Consider the following 16,624-nt stretch of genomic DNA (forward strand, 5'->3'; position numbering starts at 1 on the left):
CTCTATAGGATTATTATTCAATCACAAGTCATGGTCTAGAACCCACTGATGGGGGATGTCTGTTTGACTACTAAATATTAAAGCCCGTTTATTAAAAATATATGTCGGACCATATTTACTAAGTAGTGCCAGTCTACAAGACATCTTTGGAAACCGGAAGATAGCTTTCAACTCAATGGGCAGGATGATAATGTTTCGGCGCAAATGGCAGCTTATGTGAGTACCACTGCCTAGTGAATATGATCCATTATGCCTTTCATGTGTTACACAAGCAATGCCTAGGTTGACCAGATGTCCCGGTTTAGCCGGGACAGTCCCGGTTTTTCATGTGCTGTCCCGGTTTCCAATTAATTAGTCAAATGTCCCGGTTTTTAATTGGGGTCCCAGTTTTTAGGGCTGCAGGAGAAGGTTGCCGGCTGCGGAGAGCGGAGGATGCTGGCTGCCCTCCCAAGTGGGGGAGGGGGGGCGGGGAGGGGGCGGAGATTGCAGGAGAATACCGGGCTGTGATTGGAGGATGCCAGGCAGGGGGGGGCGGAGTTTTGGCGAGGTGCTGCATGCTGGGCTCTTCCCTCAGCACCGCCCCCTCCAGTAATGCCGGGACCTCCCCTTCCTTAGGCTCCGCCCCTCTGTCCCTCCCTTCCTTAGGTTCCGCGGGCCTGCTGGTCTCTTCTGTGCACCGGCCATGCTGCTCCAGCATGCCCATCCACGGACCCCAGGTAACCCACATGGCCCCTTATACTCCCCTCCCAGGCACCTTACCCACCCCAAGGGAGGAGAAGCCTTATTTTTATGTGTGTGTTTGCGGAGGTGGGCTTATTGTGTCACTCTGTGTGTGTCACTGTGTCTATGTGTGTGTCAGTGTGTGTGTGTGTGTCAGTGTGTGTGTGTATGTCAGTGTGTGTGTGTGTCAGTGTGTGTGTCACTGTGCGTGTGTGTGCCACTGTGTGTGTGTGTCACGGTCTGTGTGTGTCACTGTCTGTGTGTGTCACTGTGTGTGTGTCACTGTGTGTGTGTGTCACTGTGTGTGTGTCACTGTGTGTGTGTCACTGTGTGTGTGTCACTGTGTGTGTGTCACTGTGTGTGTGTGTCACTGTGTGTGTGTCACGGTCTGTGTGTGTCACGGTCTGTGTGTGTCACTGTGTGTGTGTCACTGTGTGTGTGTCACTGTGTGTGTGGCTGTATCCTCCCCTCCAAATTCCATCAACATGCACGTTACGTTACGTCACGTAATGCACATTGCCATAACAATGAGACCGTCCATGTCGACGTCACGCGGCATCACGTTGACATGACAACGGGACGCATTATGGCGCCGAGGCATCACGTGATGCCACATTGTCATGGCAACATGTCACCGGCTGACGTCAGTGTCTTGTTGTCATGGCAACGGGGTGCATCACGTGATGTCATTTGCTTTATAAATAATTTTTTAATGTGTCCCGGGTTTTCGTTTTGAAAATCTGATCACCCTAGCAATGTCCTTACTGCAAAATAAACTACGTATATGGGAATATATATGTACTAACTCTACATTTTAATAAATCAAACCAGTTTTACTACAGTGGAAAGAAGGGAAAAAAACCCATAAGTTCGAACTCACATTTCTTTCCACATATTTCTACTTTAAAAGCTTGTGCACCACACAGATTTCCATCATACGTGGCAAAGAGAACAGATAGATTACTACCCTTCAGAGGAAACCAGTTACAATACAAGGTTTCCAGCGCTGAAAAACACCTTACAGCCCATGGACTTGAATGTTTTATGGCAGAAGGCTGCTTGGAAAATATTGCTCATAATAACTTTGCTGTATAATTAGTTATCCTAACCCCACCAGCTTTTCTTACTTCTTGTTAGACCAGTTGTGACCCAGCTGTACTCTGACTACATCTTTCCAGTGAAATGATCAAACTGGACAAACTAGTTTAGACATATCTTACACGGTCATTTTGCCGGTTGAGAATCAGATTCCAGTGCATGAAACCATGTATTATTTATCTGCAGTGAGTTCAGTCATCTCAAGTATTCCCCCAGTGCCTTTGTCCTAATCTCCCATCAACTTTTATGTACTCCAATCTACCTGCGCCTCTGCTCTACTTCCCCTGCCATTCTTCCCCTGCGCCTCTGCCCTACTTCCACTGCGCCTCTGCCCTACTTCCCCAGCGCCTCTGCCCTACTTCCCCTGCACCTCTGCCCTACTTCCCCTGCGCCTCTGCCCTACTTTCCCTGCGCCTCTACCCTACCTCCCCTGCGCCTCTGCCCTACTTCCCCTGCCATTCTTCCCCTGCGCCTCTGCCCTACTTCCCCTGCACCTCTGCCATATTTCCCCTGTGCCTCTGTCCTACTTCCCCTGCACCTCTACCCTACTTCACATGCACCTCTACCCTACTTCACATGCGCCTCTGCCATTCTTCCCCTGCACCTCTGCCCTACTTCCTCTGCACCTCTGCCCTACTTCCCCTGCCCTACTTCCCCTGCGCCTCTGCCCTACTTCCCCTGCCCTACTTCCCCTGCCCTACTTCCCCTGCGCCTCTGCCCTACTTCCCCTGCACCTCTGCCCTACTTTCTCTGCACCTCAGCCCTACTTCCCCTGCCCTACTTCCCCTGCACCTCTGCCCTTCTTCCCCTGCACCTCTCCCCTACTTCCCCTGCACCTCTGCCCTACTTCCCCTGCACCACTGCCCTACTTCCCCTGCACCTCTGCCATACTTCCCCTGCCCTACTTCCCCTGCGCCTCTGCCATACTTCCCCTGCCCTACTTCCCCTGTGCCTCTGCCCTACTTCCCCTGCACCTCTACCCTACTTCCCCTGCGCCTCTACCCTACTTCCCCTGCCATTCTTCCCCTGCGCCTCTGCCCTACTTCCCCTGCACCTCTGCCATACTTCCCCTGCCCTAATTCCCCTGTGCCTCTGTCCTACTTCCCCTGCACCTCTACCCTACTTCACATGCACCTCTACCCTACTTCACATGCGCCTCTGCCATACTTCCCCTGCACCTCTGCCCTACTTCCTCTGCACCTCTGCCCTACTTCCCCTGCCCTACTTCCCCTGCGCCTCTGCCCTACTTCCCCTGCCCTACTTCCCCTGCGCCTCTGCCCTACTTCCCCTGCCCTACTTCCCCTGCACCTCTGCCCTACTTCCCCTGCACCTCTGCCCTACTTCCCTGCACCTCTGCCCTACTTCCCCTGCACCTCTACCCTACTTCCCCTGCGCCTCTGCCCTACTTCCCCTGCGCCTCTGCCCTACTTCCCCTGCCCTACTTCCCCTGCGCCTCTGCCATACTTCCCCTGCCCTACTTCCTCTGCCCTACTTCCCTTGCACCTCTACCCTACTTCACCTGTGCCTCTGCCCTACTTCCCCTGCACCTCTGCCCTACTTTCCCTGCACCTCTACCCTACTTCCCCTGCGCCTCTGCCCTACTTCCCCTGCGCCTCTGCCCTACTTCCCCTGCCATTTTTCCTCTGCGCCTCTGCCATACTTCCCCTGCCCTACTTCCCCCGCGCCTCTGCCATACTTCCCCTGCACCTCTGCCATACTTCCCCTGCACCTCTGCCCTACTTCCCCTGCACCTCTTCCCTACTTCACCTGTGCCTCTGCCCTACTTCCCCTGCACCTCTACCCTACTTCACCTGCGCCTCTGCCCTACTTCCCCTGCACCTCTGCCCTACTTCCCCTGCACCTCTACCCTACTTCCCCAGCGCCTCTGCCCTACTTCCCCTGCGCCTCTGCCCTACTTCCCCTGCCATTTTCCCTCAGCGCCTCTGCCATACTTCCCCTGCCCTACTTCCCCTGCGCCTCTGCCATACTTCCCCTGCACCTCTGCCATACTTCCCCTGCACCTCTGCCATACTTCCACTGCACCTCTGCCCTACTTCCCCTGCACCTCTTCCCTACTTCCCCTGCGCCTCTACCCTACTTAACCTGCGCCTCTGCCCTACTTCCCCTGCGCCTCTACCCTACTTCACCTTCGCCTCTGCCCTACTTCCCCTGCGCCTCTGCCCTACTTCACCTGCACCTCTGCCCTACTTCCCCTGCGCCTCTGCCCTACTTCCCCTGCGCCTCTGCCCATCTTCACCTGCGCCTCTGCCCTACTTCCCCTGCGCCTCTGTCCTACTACACCTGTGCCTCTGCCCTACTACACCTGCCCTACTTCACCTGCGCCTCTGGCCTACTACACCTGCGCCTCTGGCCTACTACACCTGCGCCTCTGGCCTACTACACCTGCGCCTCTGGCCTACTACACCTGCGCCTCTGCCCTACTATACAAGACTCTACAGGCCTCAGTTAGCATGTTAAATGTTAAAGTTCATGACAGTACAATTAGAAAAAGACTGAACAAGTATGGTTTGTTTGGAAGGGTTGCCAGGAGAAAGCCTCTTCTCTCTAAAAAGAACATGGCAGCACGGCTTAGGTTTGCAAAGTTGCATCTGAACAAACCACAAGACTTCTGGAACAATGTCCTTTGGACAGACAAGACCAAAGTAGAGATGTTTGGCCATAATTCACAGCACCACGTTTGGCGAAAACCAAACACAGCATATCAGCACAAACACCTCATACCAACTGTCAAGCATGGTGGTGGAGGGGTGATGATTTGGGCTTGTTTTGCAGCCACAGGACCTAGGAACCTTGCAGTCATTGAGTCGACCATGAACTCCTCTGTATACCAAAGTATTCTAGAGTCAAATGTGAGGCCATATGTCCGACAACTAAAGCTTGGCTGAAATTGAATCATGCCACAGGACAATGATCCCAAGCACACAACAAATCTACAACAGAATGGCTGCAAAAGAAAAGAATCAAAGTGTTGCAATGGCCCAGTCAAAGTCCAGACCTCAACCCAATTGAAATGCTGTGGCTGGACCTTAAGAGAGCTGTGCATAAACAAATGCCCACAAACCTCAATGAACTGAAGCAACGTTGTAAAGAAGAATGGGCCAAAATTCCTCCACAAGGATGTGAGAGACTGATAAAGCCATACAAAAAAAGATTACTTCAAGTTATTGCTGCTAAAGGTGGTTCTACAAGCTTCACTTGCATCTCTGCCCTACTACACCTGCGCCTCTGCCCTACTACACCTGCGCCTCTGCCCTACTACACCTGCGCCTCTGCCTACTCCATTGTCGGCACCGCTTTAGTTTGCCTCTGGTTCCACACTGTCATAGCAGCAATTCTGTTTGCCCTCCTTTTTTTTTTTTTTTAAATCTTAGCAGAACTGTGGGTTCTTTCGGAGCTGATCAGTGGTCCTGTTTCAAACTCAGTGTCGTTGATATCAGTCAGTGCCTTTATTCACTGGGCCACTTCTTCAGCTCCTATGACTCCCTAGTACCATCACACTAACTTTCTGTAAGGGTGCAGCTACTTCAAGAGATTAAAATTGTGCTGAAACAGCTGCAAAACTCCCACTGATCCAGCCAGCCCTCCCCCAGAGCCCCTACTACAGCACTCTGACAGCAGGAAACATTAGTGTCTCAAATCCCAGCCTATGCCTTGTTTTAAAATGCTGCAAAACAGTAACAGCATCTAACTTTTTCTGTAGTGATGCTGGTGTGCTTTCTGCTGTCCGAAGAAAAATGCACTTACAATGGAGTACTGCCCTTAAGAGCTTACACTCGATTCGTTGTAAGAAGAAATAGGCAAATTTGGTATATGGATCTAAGACCAGTGCTCACCATGGCCAATGCAGTCTGGGGTCAGGTATACAAGTACGTACCACCTTTTCCTGCTCTTCCCTATAAACCACTTTCTCCGATTCTGCTTTGAACCCGGACATATGTGTCAACCCTTGCCGGATCCTCCAACACTTTGCACATAGAAATAGTTACTTCCAATCAGTTTCAGTGGAAGTCCCCTAACCTCTGCAGCTTACCACACACAACAAAAACCTGTTATGTTCAATAGGTGCAGCTAGTCTTACAGGACACAAATACATGTAATATACCTGCTAAAAAAGGTACATTCGGAGGGTATGCCTTACAGAAGAGGTGATAAGGGGATGCACCAGGCAAGCTTGTCCCTGCTCTCCGGTACTGACCTTACAGTGAGATTCCACCCCTAAATGCAGCAATCTCCACAATTTCTGCTGATTTTGTGTGTCCGTCAGAGCTCAGAGTGTAAAAGCAGGAAGAGGAACTTATTTTCAAGGAAATGCAAATGACATAGAAACCTGCCCCTCCCCATGAGATAAAGTATGCAGTGGCTGTGCCCAGCATGGAACTGGTTCCACCGTTCCTGTGTGTTGCTGACAGTGTGCAAGAGACACGGAAACTTGCGATCTCATGAGCTCAGTGATTGTGTAAACAGAGGCACTGGGTAATAAATGGGGCCTGTTATATGAAACTTGACCACATCTATTTTATTCTTTAAAAGCATCTAACACGTTCAGAGCGTTTTATTGGTTATACATGTAACAGGTTTCCCCCCACCCTCTGGGAGATTTCACTGTTACCTGGTGTTGTTGTGCTGCTCACCGGCTAGGCTTACAGGATACTGAGGGTCCGCCAGTGTTAGTTAGGGATGAACAGGACAGGCTTTAGGGTTCTCAGTTCTTTACTTGGTGCAGCGCCTCTATTCCCCTCAGGCCCCAGTAGAACTGGGTGCAGTCCCTGCAGGAAAACCCTCTTGTACTCCCCCTGATTAACTGCACTCTCAGTCAGGAGTATGAAACAGGAACAGCTCTTTATTCTGTAACAGCACACAACAGGTACACTTTTTCCAAAGGGTCCTGGGACTCAACCCAGGAAGTTTGAGGCCCCAGGGGTCTATCCTTAGCTCCCTTATTCCCTGGTGGAATAAGGGATAGTATCCCACTCCCCTGAATGAGAGGGTCTCTCCAACACTCAGAACTCTACCAGGACCACCAAATTTAGGCTCTGCAGCTCCTTTTGTAGCCAGGGGAAGGTATTAGTTCTGAGCCCCTTATTGGGCAGAACACAGGCCCTAAGTCCGATACCCCTGTCACTCAAGAGAGCTGCTAATTGCGGGGGGAAACCCAGATTAACCCCAACACTGCCTGCACTGGTATTAGGGCTTATGTGTAAAGCAGGGCAGATTAGCAGCCAAAAGGGTACATGGCTACAAACACATAACCAGTGTCAACTACAAGGGCATGTTTATACTCATGGGATGCGAGCACCAGACATGAAAGTAAACTAGGAGCAGGGAACATGGGCCTAGAAGGATTTGCAGTCATGTGGGTGGTATATTCAAATGATAACGCGTTTTGGATTTGTGGAATAGTGTCGCAACACGGTTTAATACAATAAGACAATTCAAAAAGGCTTGAGATACAGTAGCCATAAGGCTATCCTACAATGTATAGGAAAGAAAATCAAGGATCAGCTATGGATTGAGATTTTACACGAGAGATTATAATGGTCAGACGAGGTGGGCCAAGTGGATTAATCCTTAGCTGAGCTGTTGATGATCAGTAAAGGCTATCGCAATTAGGTAATAAACCCCAGGTGTAGGAGGAGACAGATTATTCAGCTCGGCAAGAACAGTGAGTTTTTCAGACTTTTATTATATTTATTTAACTTGTCACTGGGGAAATTGCAATGAGCTCCTGAAGCAGAACAAGCTCTGAACAGGCTGGTAATGCACGCGGTTACACAGGGCCAGGTGGTCTCCGCTTACAGGCGTCTACATTGGTATCTAACCCTTTGATCAGCAATTCGTTCTCAGATAGCAAAGGGGTTTAGACAATGCTGAATTTTACTGAAATATGGATGTGATTCCTTGCGGCTACAGTGGCTGCACGCGCGTGACGGAGCGCATTACGTCACGCGCGCATGTCGCTCTCGCAATTTGCATACATAGAGTTTGCTTGGTAGGAAGGCATGGCCGTGACGTCACGTGAGCAGTTCGCCCTCATTACCCTCATTGCCCTCATTGGCTGAACCGTGCACGTGACTCGGCCGTCACACGACAAACTCAAAATAGTTTGTCTGGCTGAGAATCGCGCCTCGGTCACACGCTCATGGCGTGCCTCATAGATAGGGTTGCCAGGTGTCCAGTATTGAACCGGTATTTGGCTACTCTGTCTGGTAAAAAATGAGAGAATACCGGACAGGTTTGTGTGTGTGGGGTGGGGGGGGGGGGGGGGGAACATGTATGTGTCCGGTATTACCTCTCTGGACTTAGTAACCAATCACAGGATTTCCCCTGAGAAGGGATAGAGCAGGGCTACTGCTGCTAGGGGGCTGGGCAGTTTCCTCCATCCTGATTGGTTGCTGCTGTGTAATGGGCCAATGCTGGTGTGGGGCCAAAGAGCGGAGGAAAAGCATGGAGCAGAGAGAGGTGAGTGTCCTGTGTACTGTGTGTATTTGTTCTGTTTTGTCCTGGTGTTTGCGTGTGTATTTGTACTTCTCCTGTTTTGTGTGTGTGTGTGTGTCTTCTCTGGCTGTTCTGTGGGGGTTATAATGACAGGGAGGGAGGGGGATGAGAGAGGATGAAGGGAGGGGGGGTGAGAGAGGATGAAGGGAAGGGGTGAGGATGAAGGGAGGGGGGGCTGAGAGAGGATGAAGGGTGGATGAGAGGATGAAGGGAGGGGGGTGAAAGAGGATGAAGGGAGGGGGAATAAGAGAGGATGAAGGGAGGGGGGGCTGAGAGAGAGGATGAAGGGTGGATGAGAGGATGAAGGGAGGGGGGTGAAAGAGGATGAAGGGAGGGGGAATGAGAGAGGATGAAGGGAGGGCGGGCGAGAAAGGATGAAGGGGGGGGTAAGAGAGGATGAAGGGAGGGCGGGCGAGAAAGGATGAAGGGGGGGTGAGAGAGGATGAAGGGGGGATGAGAGAGGATGAAGAGAGGGGAGGGTGAGAGGATGAAGGGAGGGGGGTGAGAGATGAATGGAGGGGTGTGAGAGAGGATGAAGGGGGGATGAGAGGATAAAAGGAGGGGGATGAGAGAGGATGAAGGGAGGGAGTGAGAGAGGTTGAAGGGGGGATGAGAGAAGATGAAGGGGGGGGGTGAAAGATGAAGGGAGGGGGGTGAGAGATGGAGGGGGTGAGAGGATAAAGGGAGGGGGGATGAGAGAGGATGAAGGGAGGGGGTGAGAGGATGAAGGGAGGGGGGATGAGAGAGGATGAAGGGAGGGGGGGCGAGAGAGGATGAAGGGAGGTGGTGAGAGAGGATGAAGGGAGGGGGTGAGAGAGGATGAAGGGAGGAGGGGTGAGAGGATGAAGGGAGGGGGGTCAGAGAGGATGAACTCCCCCCTCCCCTCTACACCGCTTTCTCCCCTCTTATTCCCCCCTCCCCTCTCTCCTTTACACCCCTTTCTTTCTCACTACCCCTTCCCTCTCTATTACTTCCTGTTCTCACTCCCCACTCCCCTCTATCTGCTCCCTCCCTTTTCCCAATCTCTTCCCCTCTTTCCTTATCCCCTTTCCCCCTCCCTTCTTTCTCCCACTCTTCCCTTCCCTCCCTCTCCCCATTCCCCCTTGCACTCTCCCCCTCCCCTCTCTCCCTCTTCCCCCTCTCTCACTCTCCTGTTTCCCTCCTCCACTCCCCTCTCTATCCCCCTCTTTCACCCCTCCTCTCCTCCTTTCACCTCTCCCCTCTCGCTCCCTCCACACCTCTCTCCTCTTTCTCCCCCTCCTTTTTCTTCCTCTCTCTCCCTCCACATCCTCTCCTGCTCTCCCCTCTCCCTTTCCCTCTCCCTCCACACCCTCTCTACCTTCACTCCCCCTCCCATTTCTTCCACCTCGCCCCCCTATCCTCACTTCTTTTTCCTCTCTACCATTTCCCACCACCCACTGTCCCCATTCACACCCACTTCCTCTCCTCCTTCCCCCCCCTCTCTCCCCCTTTCTTCCCCCATCCTCCACTCTCCCCCTTTTTCTCCCCTCATCCCTTCTCTCTCCCTCCCTCCTCCCCACTCTCCCCATTCCCCCTTCCATCTCCCGTCTTTCCCCCTCCCCTATCTTTTCCCTCTCTCCCTGCCTCCCCTTTATTTCCCTCCTCTCTCCCCTATTTCCCTCCTCCCGTCTCTCCCCTTCCCACCCCCTCCCTTTCTCTTCTTCTCCCCCTTCCTTCCCTCCTCTCCCCTTCTCTGTCCCCCCTCCTCTCCATTGTCCCCCTTCCCTCCCCCCTCCTGCCCTCTCCCAACCTTTCTCCTCTTTCTATCCCATATCCCCCTCCCCTCTCTCTCCCACATCCTCTCTCTACCCTTTTCCCCCTCACCCCCTCTTCTCCTCCCCTCTCTCACGCCGGACCTGTAAACCTGACATGAACATTGGGGAAGGTACTTAAAAGTTTAGTACGGGATTATATTCAGGAATACCTAATAGATAACAAAATTATTAGTATTAGTCAGTCTGTCATGTTGGATGTAGCATTGGGCTTCTCTGTCGTCTGTAGTATTAGTCATCATGGATTTATGAAGGATAGATCATGCCAAAATAACTTTATTCGTTTCTTAGAGGAGATAAGTAGGAATTTAGACCAGGGTAATGCAGTTAATGTGGTCTATTTAGATTTTACAAAGGCTTTTCATACGGTTCCACACAAGAGGTTAGTGTATAAAATAAAGCAAATTAGTCTCAGTAAAAATATTTGCACTTGGATTGAAAACTGGTTAAAGGACAGACAAGAGAGCGTTGCCACATATGGAACCTATTCAGTTTGGGCTAAAGTTGTAAGTGGAGTACCTCATGGATCTGTACTGGGACCCCTGATTTTGTATGTGTTTATTAAGGACCTTAATGGGGGTGTATAGAGAGCAAAGTTTCCATCTCTGCTTATGACACTAAATTGTGTAAGGTAGTAGAATCAGCAGAAGGACTTGGAGTGACTAGAAACTTGGGACAGGTAAATGGCAGACAATGTTTAATACAGATACATGTAAGGCTATGCATTTGGGAAACAAGAATAAACAGGTGACTTTACAAATCAAATGGGACAAAATTAGGTCAATCATTGAAGGAGAAGGATTTAGGAGTTCTTGTAGACAGCAGGTTTAGCAATTGTGCCCAATGTCAGACAGTAGCTGAAAAGACAAATAAGATCTTTTCTTGCATTAAATGGGATATGGATGGAAGGGAAGCAAGTATAATTATGCCACTGTATAAAGCATTAGTGAGAACACACACCTTGAATATGGAGTCCAGGTTTGGGCACCACTCCATAAAAAATACATTATAGAAAAAGGGCAGAGACGAGCCACCAAATTAATAAAGGGGATCAAAATGTGACTTATGAGGAGAGGCTAGCTAAATTGCATTTATTTACATTAGAAAAGAGGTGTCTAAGAGGGGATATTATAACTATATACAAATATATTCGTGGTCAATACAAGGAGCTTTCAAAATACTGTCGGTATTCATCCCAAGGGCAGTACAAATGTCACAGGGTTATCCCTTAAGGTTGGAGGAAAGGAGATTTCACCAGCAACAAAGGAAAATCTTATTTACAGTAAGGGCAGTTAAATATGGAATTCATTACCCATGGAGACTGCAATGACAGATACAATAAATATCTTCAAAAGAAAGGTTGGACATCTTTTTAGAAAGTCAAGGTATATAAGGATATATACCAAGGATGTTGATCCATTGATACATCTGATTGCCGTTATTTGGAGTCAGGAAGGAATTATTTTCCCCGTATGAGACATCATTGAATGATGTTTGACTGGATCAAATGACTGTAAATACAAATATTGGATAAATATTGGTCATCTACATTTTGCATAGGTTGTACTTGATGGACATGTCTTTTTTCAACCTCATCTACTATGTAACTATGGAACTCCTGAAGTAGTCACATGAACCAGTAGTGTTAGAGGTCTGGTGGCATTCTGGTGCTGCCAGTAAAGGTTAATGTGATTTATTTACAAACGTTTTGGGCCTGCCAAACGTTGAGAAAGGTCCGTGCAGATCAATGTAGTGTATTCACCTATGTTTCAGTCCAGGATCGAAACGCTGGTGAATAAATCACATTGATCTGCATTACCTCTGGAGTGCTGCTGTTCTATCCATGTATGATTTCTACCACACTTACAGTACAACACACTGACTGTTACAACACGCGCAAGTACTTCTGTGGTTTCCTACGAGTGCTTAAATAACTGTTCTGCATTATAGCTTTGAAGTTTATCCCATTTATATGTGCTATTTGATTCAACATCATCATTTGCATATGACTATTATTGCAATAGTATAAAATAACTACCAGTTGTTTTTTTTTCTCCGCCCCACTTTCTAATGATGTCCAAGCTGAGGGGATTTACTTCTCTCACTTTGGAAGCCCACCCAGACCCTGTTTAAACCTACAACCATTCATTTATTTGCTCTTTCAAAATGGGCAGCAGCATTGGAGAAAGTGTAACCAATGTAGTCAGCGGCACAGTTTTGCACAATATTGGCCTGATTATGCTGCAATGTTGGCACAGCCTTAAACATCAGGTGGTTACTAACTAAAGTCTCCCAGCTGCAAAACTGTGACAAAACCAGTGCAAAAAAATTGCACCGTTTATCAAAGAAAAATTATTTTGCTTTTAATGATATTCTGTTTCTTTGATAAATATGGTGCTGTTTTTTTGCACTGGGGTTTGTAACCAATAGTAGTGCAGATAGTTGAGCCCTCCGTCATGGCTGCATCCCCCCTCGTCATGGCCGTGCCCCCGCATATCCCATCGCAACCCCTAGACCGCGGATTAATCAGGGGCAGTCGCCGCCAGGTGCTCCGACGCGCGTGTGCATGCAGTGACTTGGGCCTTAACCATAGCAATAAACACACACAATCTCTGCGAGCTCTTAAGCCAACACCACCAAATCATATATAGTGTGAACAGCAGGTCTCTATCTGGCAGCAAACTTGGAGCAAGATATGAATACCCAGTGATATAATGATGTAGTTCTTACTCACATGGGTGTTGTTTGCATGCCGTCCCAGAAGCGTGCGTCCAGCTGGTATACAATGCAGACAGGAATCCTTGTGGAAAAAGTGAAGCACAGCCGGTCCAAGAAGAAAACAATCTTTGATTCTAAATCCAGGATACTCTTTGAGGAAGCGCTATCTCAGCGCGAAACATGTCAGAGGCATATCCCCTGCGCCACCATGCTGTGCACCCCCAATAAAGAATATTTCTAATTCATTCGCTTAGCCCCGGATTGTTTTCTTCTTGGACCGGCTGTGCGTCACTTTTTCCACAAGGATTCCTGTCTGCATTACAAGCCTGCAGCCACATCAAGGCATGACCAGTATGCAGGTCCTAACACTACCTGCGAAAATTCTCATTTACCTCTGTAATGGAGGGAGAAAAGTCAACGCTTTGGCCAAACAGTTTAACTAAAAGACCCATACTCATGAGAAGACAAACAGATAAGTATTTAACTATATACTTTGTCATGTGGATGTATCATTGGGACTTTTTTTTTTTTTTTAATACATGTCGTAGCAATACTCTGAGCCAGACCCTAAAAAAGGTCATTAACTCATGTTGGGAGAGAAATAACGCTGTTAGTTAAATCATACCGAACTCTGGTGTTTCATCTACACAGACCCTATAAAAGCCTGATTTTAGGGTCTGAATGTAACAGCAAGTTTAGGTTTGACCTACAGTAACTAAAGTAATGCGGTAACCTTAATGGCCTTTTGTTATGATTTTGTGAAAACACCTTATTTGCATATCATCTGGATGTCATTATCACTAAAGGCTGTTATAGTTAATGCTAAGCTCTTTACCGGAAAAAAACATGGCTTAATGTTATATTATTGTCCTTTGAAGATACACCGTTGGCCTTAACAGAGCTTTGTGACTCTGGGCCATAATGTTGACAACAACTGTTCTCAGAAAGTATAAAACATTCACAAGACTTTCCACCGGGGTGTATATTTTCTCAGTGGTATAGATCTGGGCATCTATTTACTTAGTGGTGCTATACTATAAGACACTTTCTTGCCAGAAGGTACTTTACAGCTTATTCGAGTGAATAGACCAGGTCTTCCAACACTGAAAGTGTCTTATGGAATTGCACTGCTTAGTAAATAAGGCTTTCCATGATTCCCTGAAAACACACGTTCTTTTCCTCAGCTTGCAATGGTATCCCATGTCCAGCTGTAGAAAAAAAAAAAACAATAAACGAATAATTCTTTAATTATTTCTCTACTTTCAATAGCATTTTTTATATTAAATCCGGTGCTGCTGTTTCTTAACCTGCTATGAAACAAATGTTGATACATGAATCCCTACTTGGATACTATGCGACATTCTAACATCTTTGTTATTTTAGTTGGATATTGTAGACTTTTGTTTCAGCATTGTAGCAATGACTTCGTTCTCCTTAAACCAGATAATTCATATATAGTATGTACAGTATAAGACAGGGATGCACAAACTTTTTTGTCTGCGCCCCCCTGCCGGCTCTCACTCCCTGCACGCCCCCCCCCCCCTTACCTTTTCTCCGGCGTTTTCTAGCAGCACGACGCCATGTGACCCCACAACGTCATTTGACGCTGCATTGCCATGGCGACACATCGCCTGAAGCCGCTGGAGACAAGGTAAGGGATATACAGAGGCCTCGCGTGCTCCCCCAGCATTTAATTTAAATGTTGTGGGGAAGAGCGAGGATCCTCTCTGTAAGCGCCAAGCTACCCCCAAAAATGTGATGCCCTCCTAGTTTGCGCACCCCTGTTATAAGACATATATAGTTCAAAGTCAAAATTGTCTGACATGGCATATAAATAAAAAAAAAATTGAAATAAAGATGTAAAATGTTCAGTTTTAATTACTAAATTAAGAAAGTTAAACAGTTTTCCATGTAAAATTGTAAAGAAACAATAACAGGAAATGAGTTAAGACTTTAAATTGATAACATGATTGAAAACCAAATGGAAAGGACCTTTTCTTCTTGTTAAACATAATTAATCGAAGAATGGTACAAAACAAAATACTTGTTTTGTGCATCCCCCATGAAATGCATAGTGCATAGTAATCCCACTGGAGAACTCCTAGACAAGTAGAAATAAGTTTCATTATCGGTACAGAACGTTGAAAAGACGCATTTTACATTGGTAAATGTTACATAGAAAACATTAACTATCTGGTTACTCCTGATAGTGGTGATTTTATGATTGGCAAAGATTACACCGCTGTGTATTCCAACTAACGTGGCAGGCATACGGAGGTTAAAAAGTGGATCAAATAAAAAAATAAAATACATAGTAGCGTTGATAACTGTTGTGACAAAGAGGAGTGCTCAACGTTTTCTTCTTCCAGTTCTTCAGGCTGATAAATGCTAAATTTAGGTATTAATAATATAGACACAGCAGAATTAATGTATCGTTAGTTTTCAGGAAGGAATAGATGACATGATATCCATTATAGATACCAATATGTCTAAGTTCAGTTTGTTTTTTTGTATTCATTCTAGTGCTGGTTTTCCTTGGCAAGAAACAAGCAGAAAATAAAGAAAAACTGATAAATAGATCCCTATGTCAACAAAATGTCTACCAATTCACAAAACATTGGGATTACAATTGTGTTCATTGTCAGTCTTGAAAGAAAAAGTGCAATCTAATGATGGATAATGAAAAACAAACTATGCCACACTTGGCTCACACTCATAACGAGCGTTTTCACTGTTTTCGAGTATATTGTGAAATTCTTTTTATGGGTAAAGCAGGGAATGCATCAGATCATCAATGAGTCCCTCTGCAAAAGCACCCATATGTATGTATGTATGTATGTATGTCTGTATGTATGTATGTACAGGTTCACTTATTTATAGGTACATGTACAAAAAGCAAAAAAAAAAAAAGGCATCTACATTTTAAATAAAACCTTATATCAGAATAGGAGGGCACTTCTGGAAAGTAATACTTCTGTAGAATCAGATGACTGGTTCAAATTACATGGGTTCTGCATTTAACAAAAAAGGATAGAGATTTCTAAGGTTGGGAATTGGCACAGAGTTAATATTTACAGTGGATAGAGGTTTTTTTTTGCAGTTTACATGACATCAATACAATGCATTATCAAAGTCTTTGCTTGAGAATTAATAAGTTTTCGCCCCCGCCCCCCCATTGTTTTTTTTTTCTTTCTTCAAAAGAGGACATTCAGGTTATTATAATAAGTGGTCATGGAGAATCTCCCTGGAAGTTCTTAGCTTCACGCCTGCGTGCAACCCGCACTGGAAGATGCAGCTCCTTACAGGAGGCAGTCAGTAAAACTGGAAGCGAATTCTAGGGGAATCAACCTGGTAACGGCTGTGTGCAGGCAGGACTTTTACAGGTTGTCTCCGGGCTGATACTGGGGCTCAGTGGCAGTAAAGTAGTCTTCCAGGAAACTCTGTAGATACTCAAAAGTTGGACGTTCTTCTGGGTCTTTCTTCCAGCAGTTCAGCATAAGCTCATGCAGTGAGTTGGGACAGTCTTGGGGACATGGCATCCTATATCCACGCTCCACTTGCTCCAGGACCTCACGGTTATTCATTCCTGGAAGGAAAATAAACAATTATATATTATCTGTCTGTCGATCATGCAGAATGACACCTTAGTTAGGCATATCTAAATGTTGTTGCAATATCTATGAGTTATTGATAACGTTTTTTACATGTTGAGATGTATTTTTGGAATGATAAGATCTATGCTGTGACTTTGGACTCTTGTCAATATGCCCTGAAGTCAT

The 16,624-nt window shown here is 47.0% G+C and overlaps 2 protein-coding genes and 1 long non-coding RNA gene across 9 annotated transcripts in view; 1 reads left to right on the forward strand and 2 right to left on the reverse strand.

Moving 5' to 3' along the window:
- The window catches only part of TRAF3IP2 (TRAF3 interacting protein 2), a 29,726-nt gene extending 23,532 nt beyond the window's left edge, over window positions 1-6,194 (reverse strand). For both annotated transcript variants that reach the window (XM_075597633.1, XM_075597631.1), the window contains exon 1: window positions 6,035-6,194. The gene's annotated coding sequence lies outside the window, so the exon portion shown is untranslated. The remainder of the gene's footprint in view (window positions 1-6,034) is intronic.
- Window positions 1-16,624, forward strand: part of LOC142493509 (uncharacterized) — a 184,842-nt gene that overhangs the window by 101,588 nt on the left and 66,630 nt on the right. The window lies entirely within an intron of this gene.
- FYN (FYN proto-oncogene, Src family tyrosine kinase) overlaps window positions 10,808-16,624 on the reverse strand; it is a 197,433-nt gene continuing 191,616 nt past the window's right edge. For all 6 annotated transcript variants that reach the window (XM_075597638.1, XM_075597636.1, XM_075597637.1 and 3 more), the window contains one exon: window positions 10,808-16,431. In XM_075597638.1, coding sequence (XP_075453753.1) covers window positions 16,223-16,431 — 209 coding nt within the window. In that variant the 3' untranslated portion in view covers window positions 10,808-16,222. The remainder of the gene's footprint in view (window positions 16,432-16,624) is intronic.

This window comes from Ascaphus truei, chromosome 4, assembly GCF_040206685.1.
Source record: "Ascaphus truei isolate aAscTru1 chromosome 4, aAscTru1.hap1, whole genome shotgun sequence".
Classification (NCBI taxonomy): domain Eukaryota; kingdom Metazoa; phylum Chordata; class Amphibia; order Anura; family Ascaphidae; genus Ascaphus; species Ascaphus truei.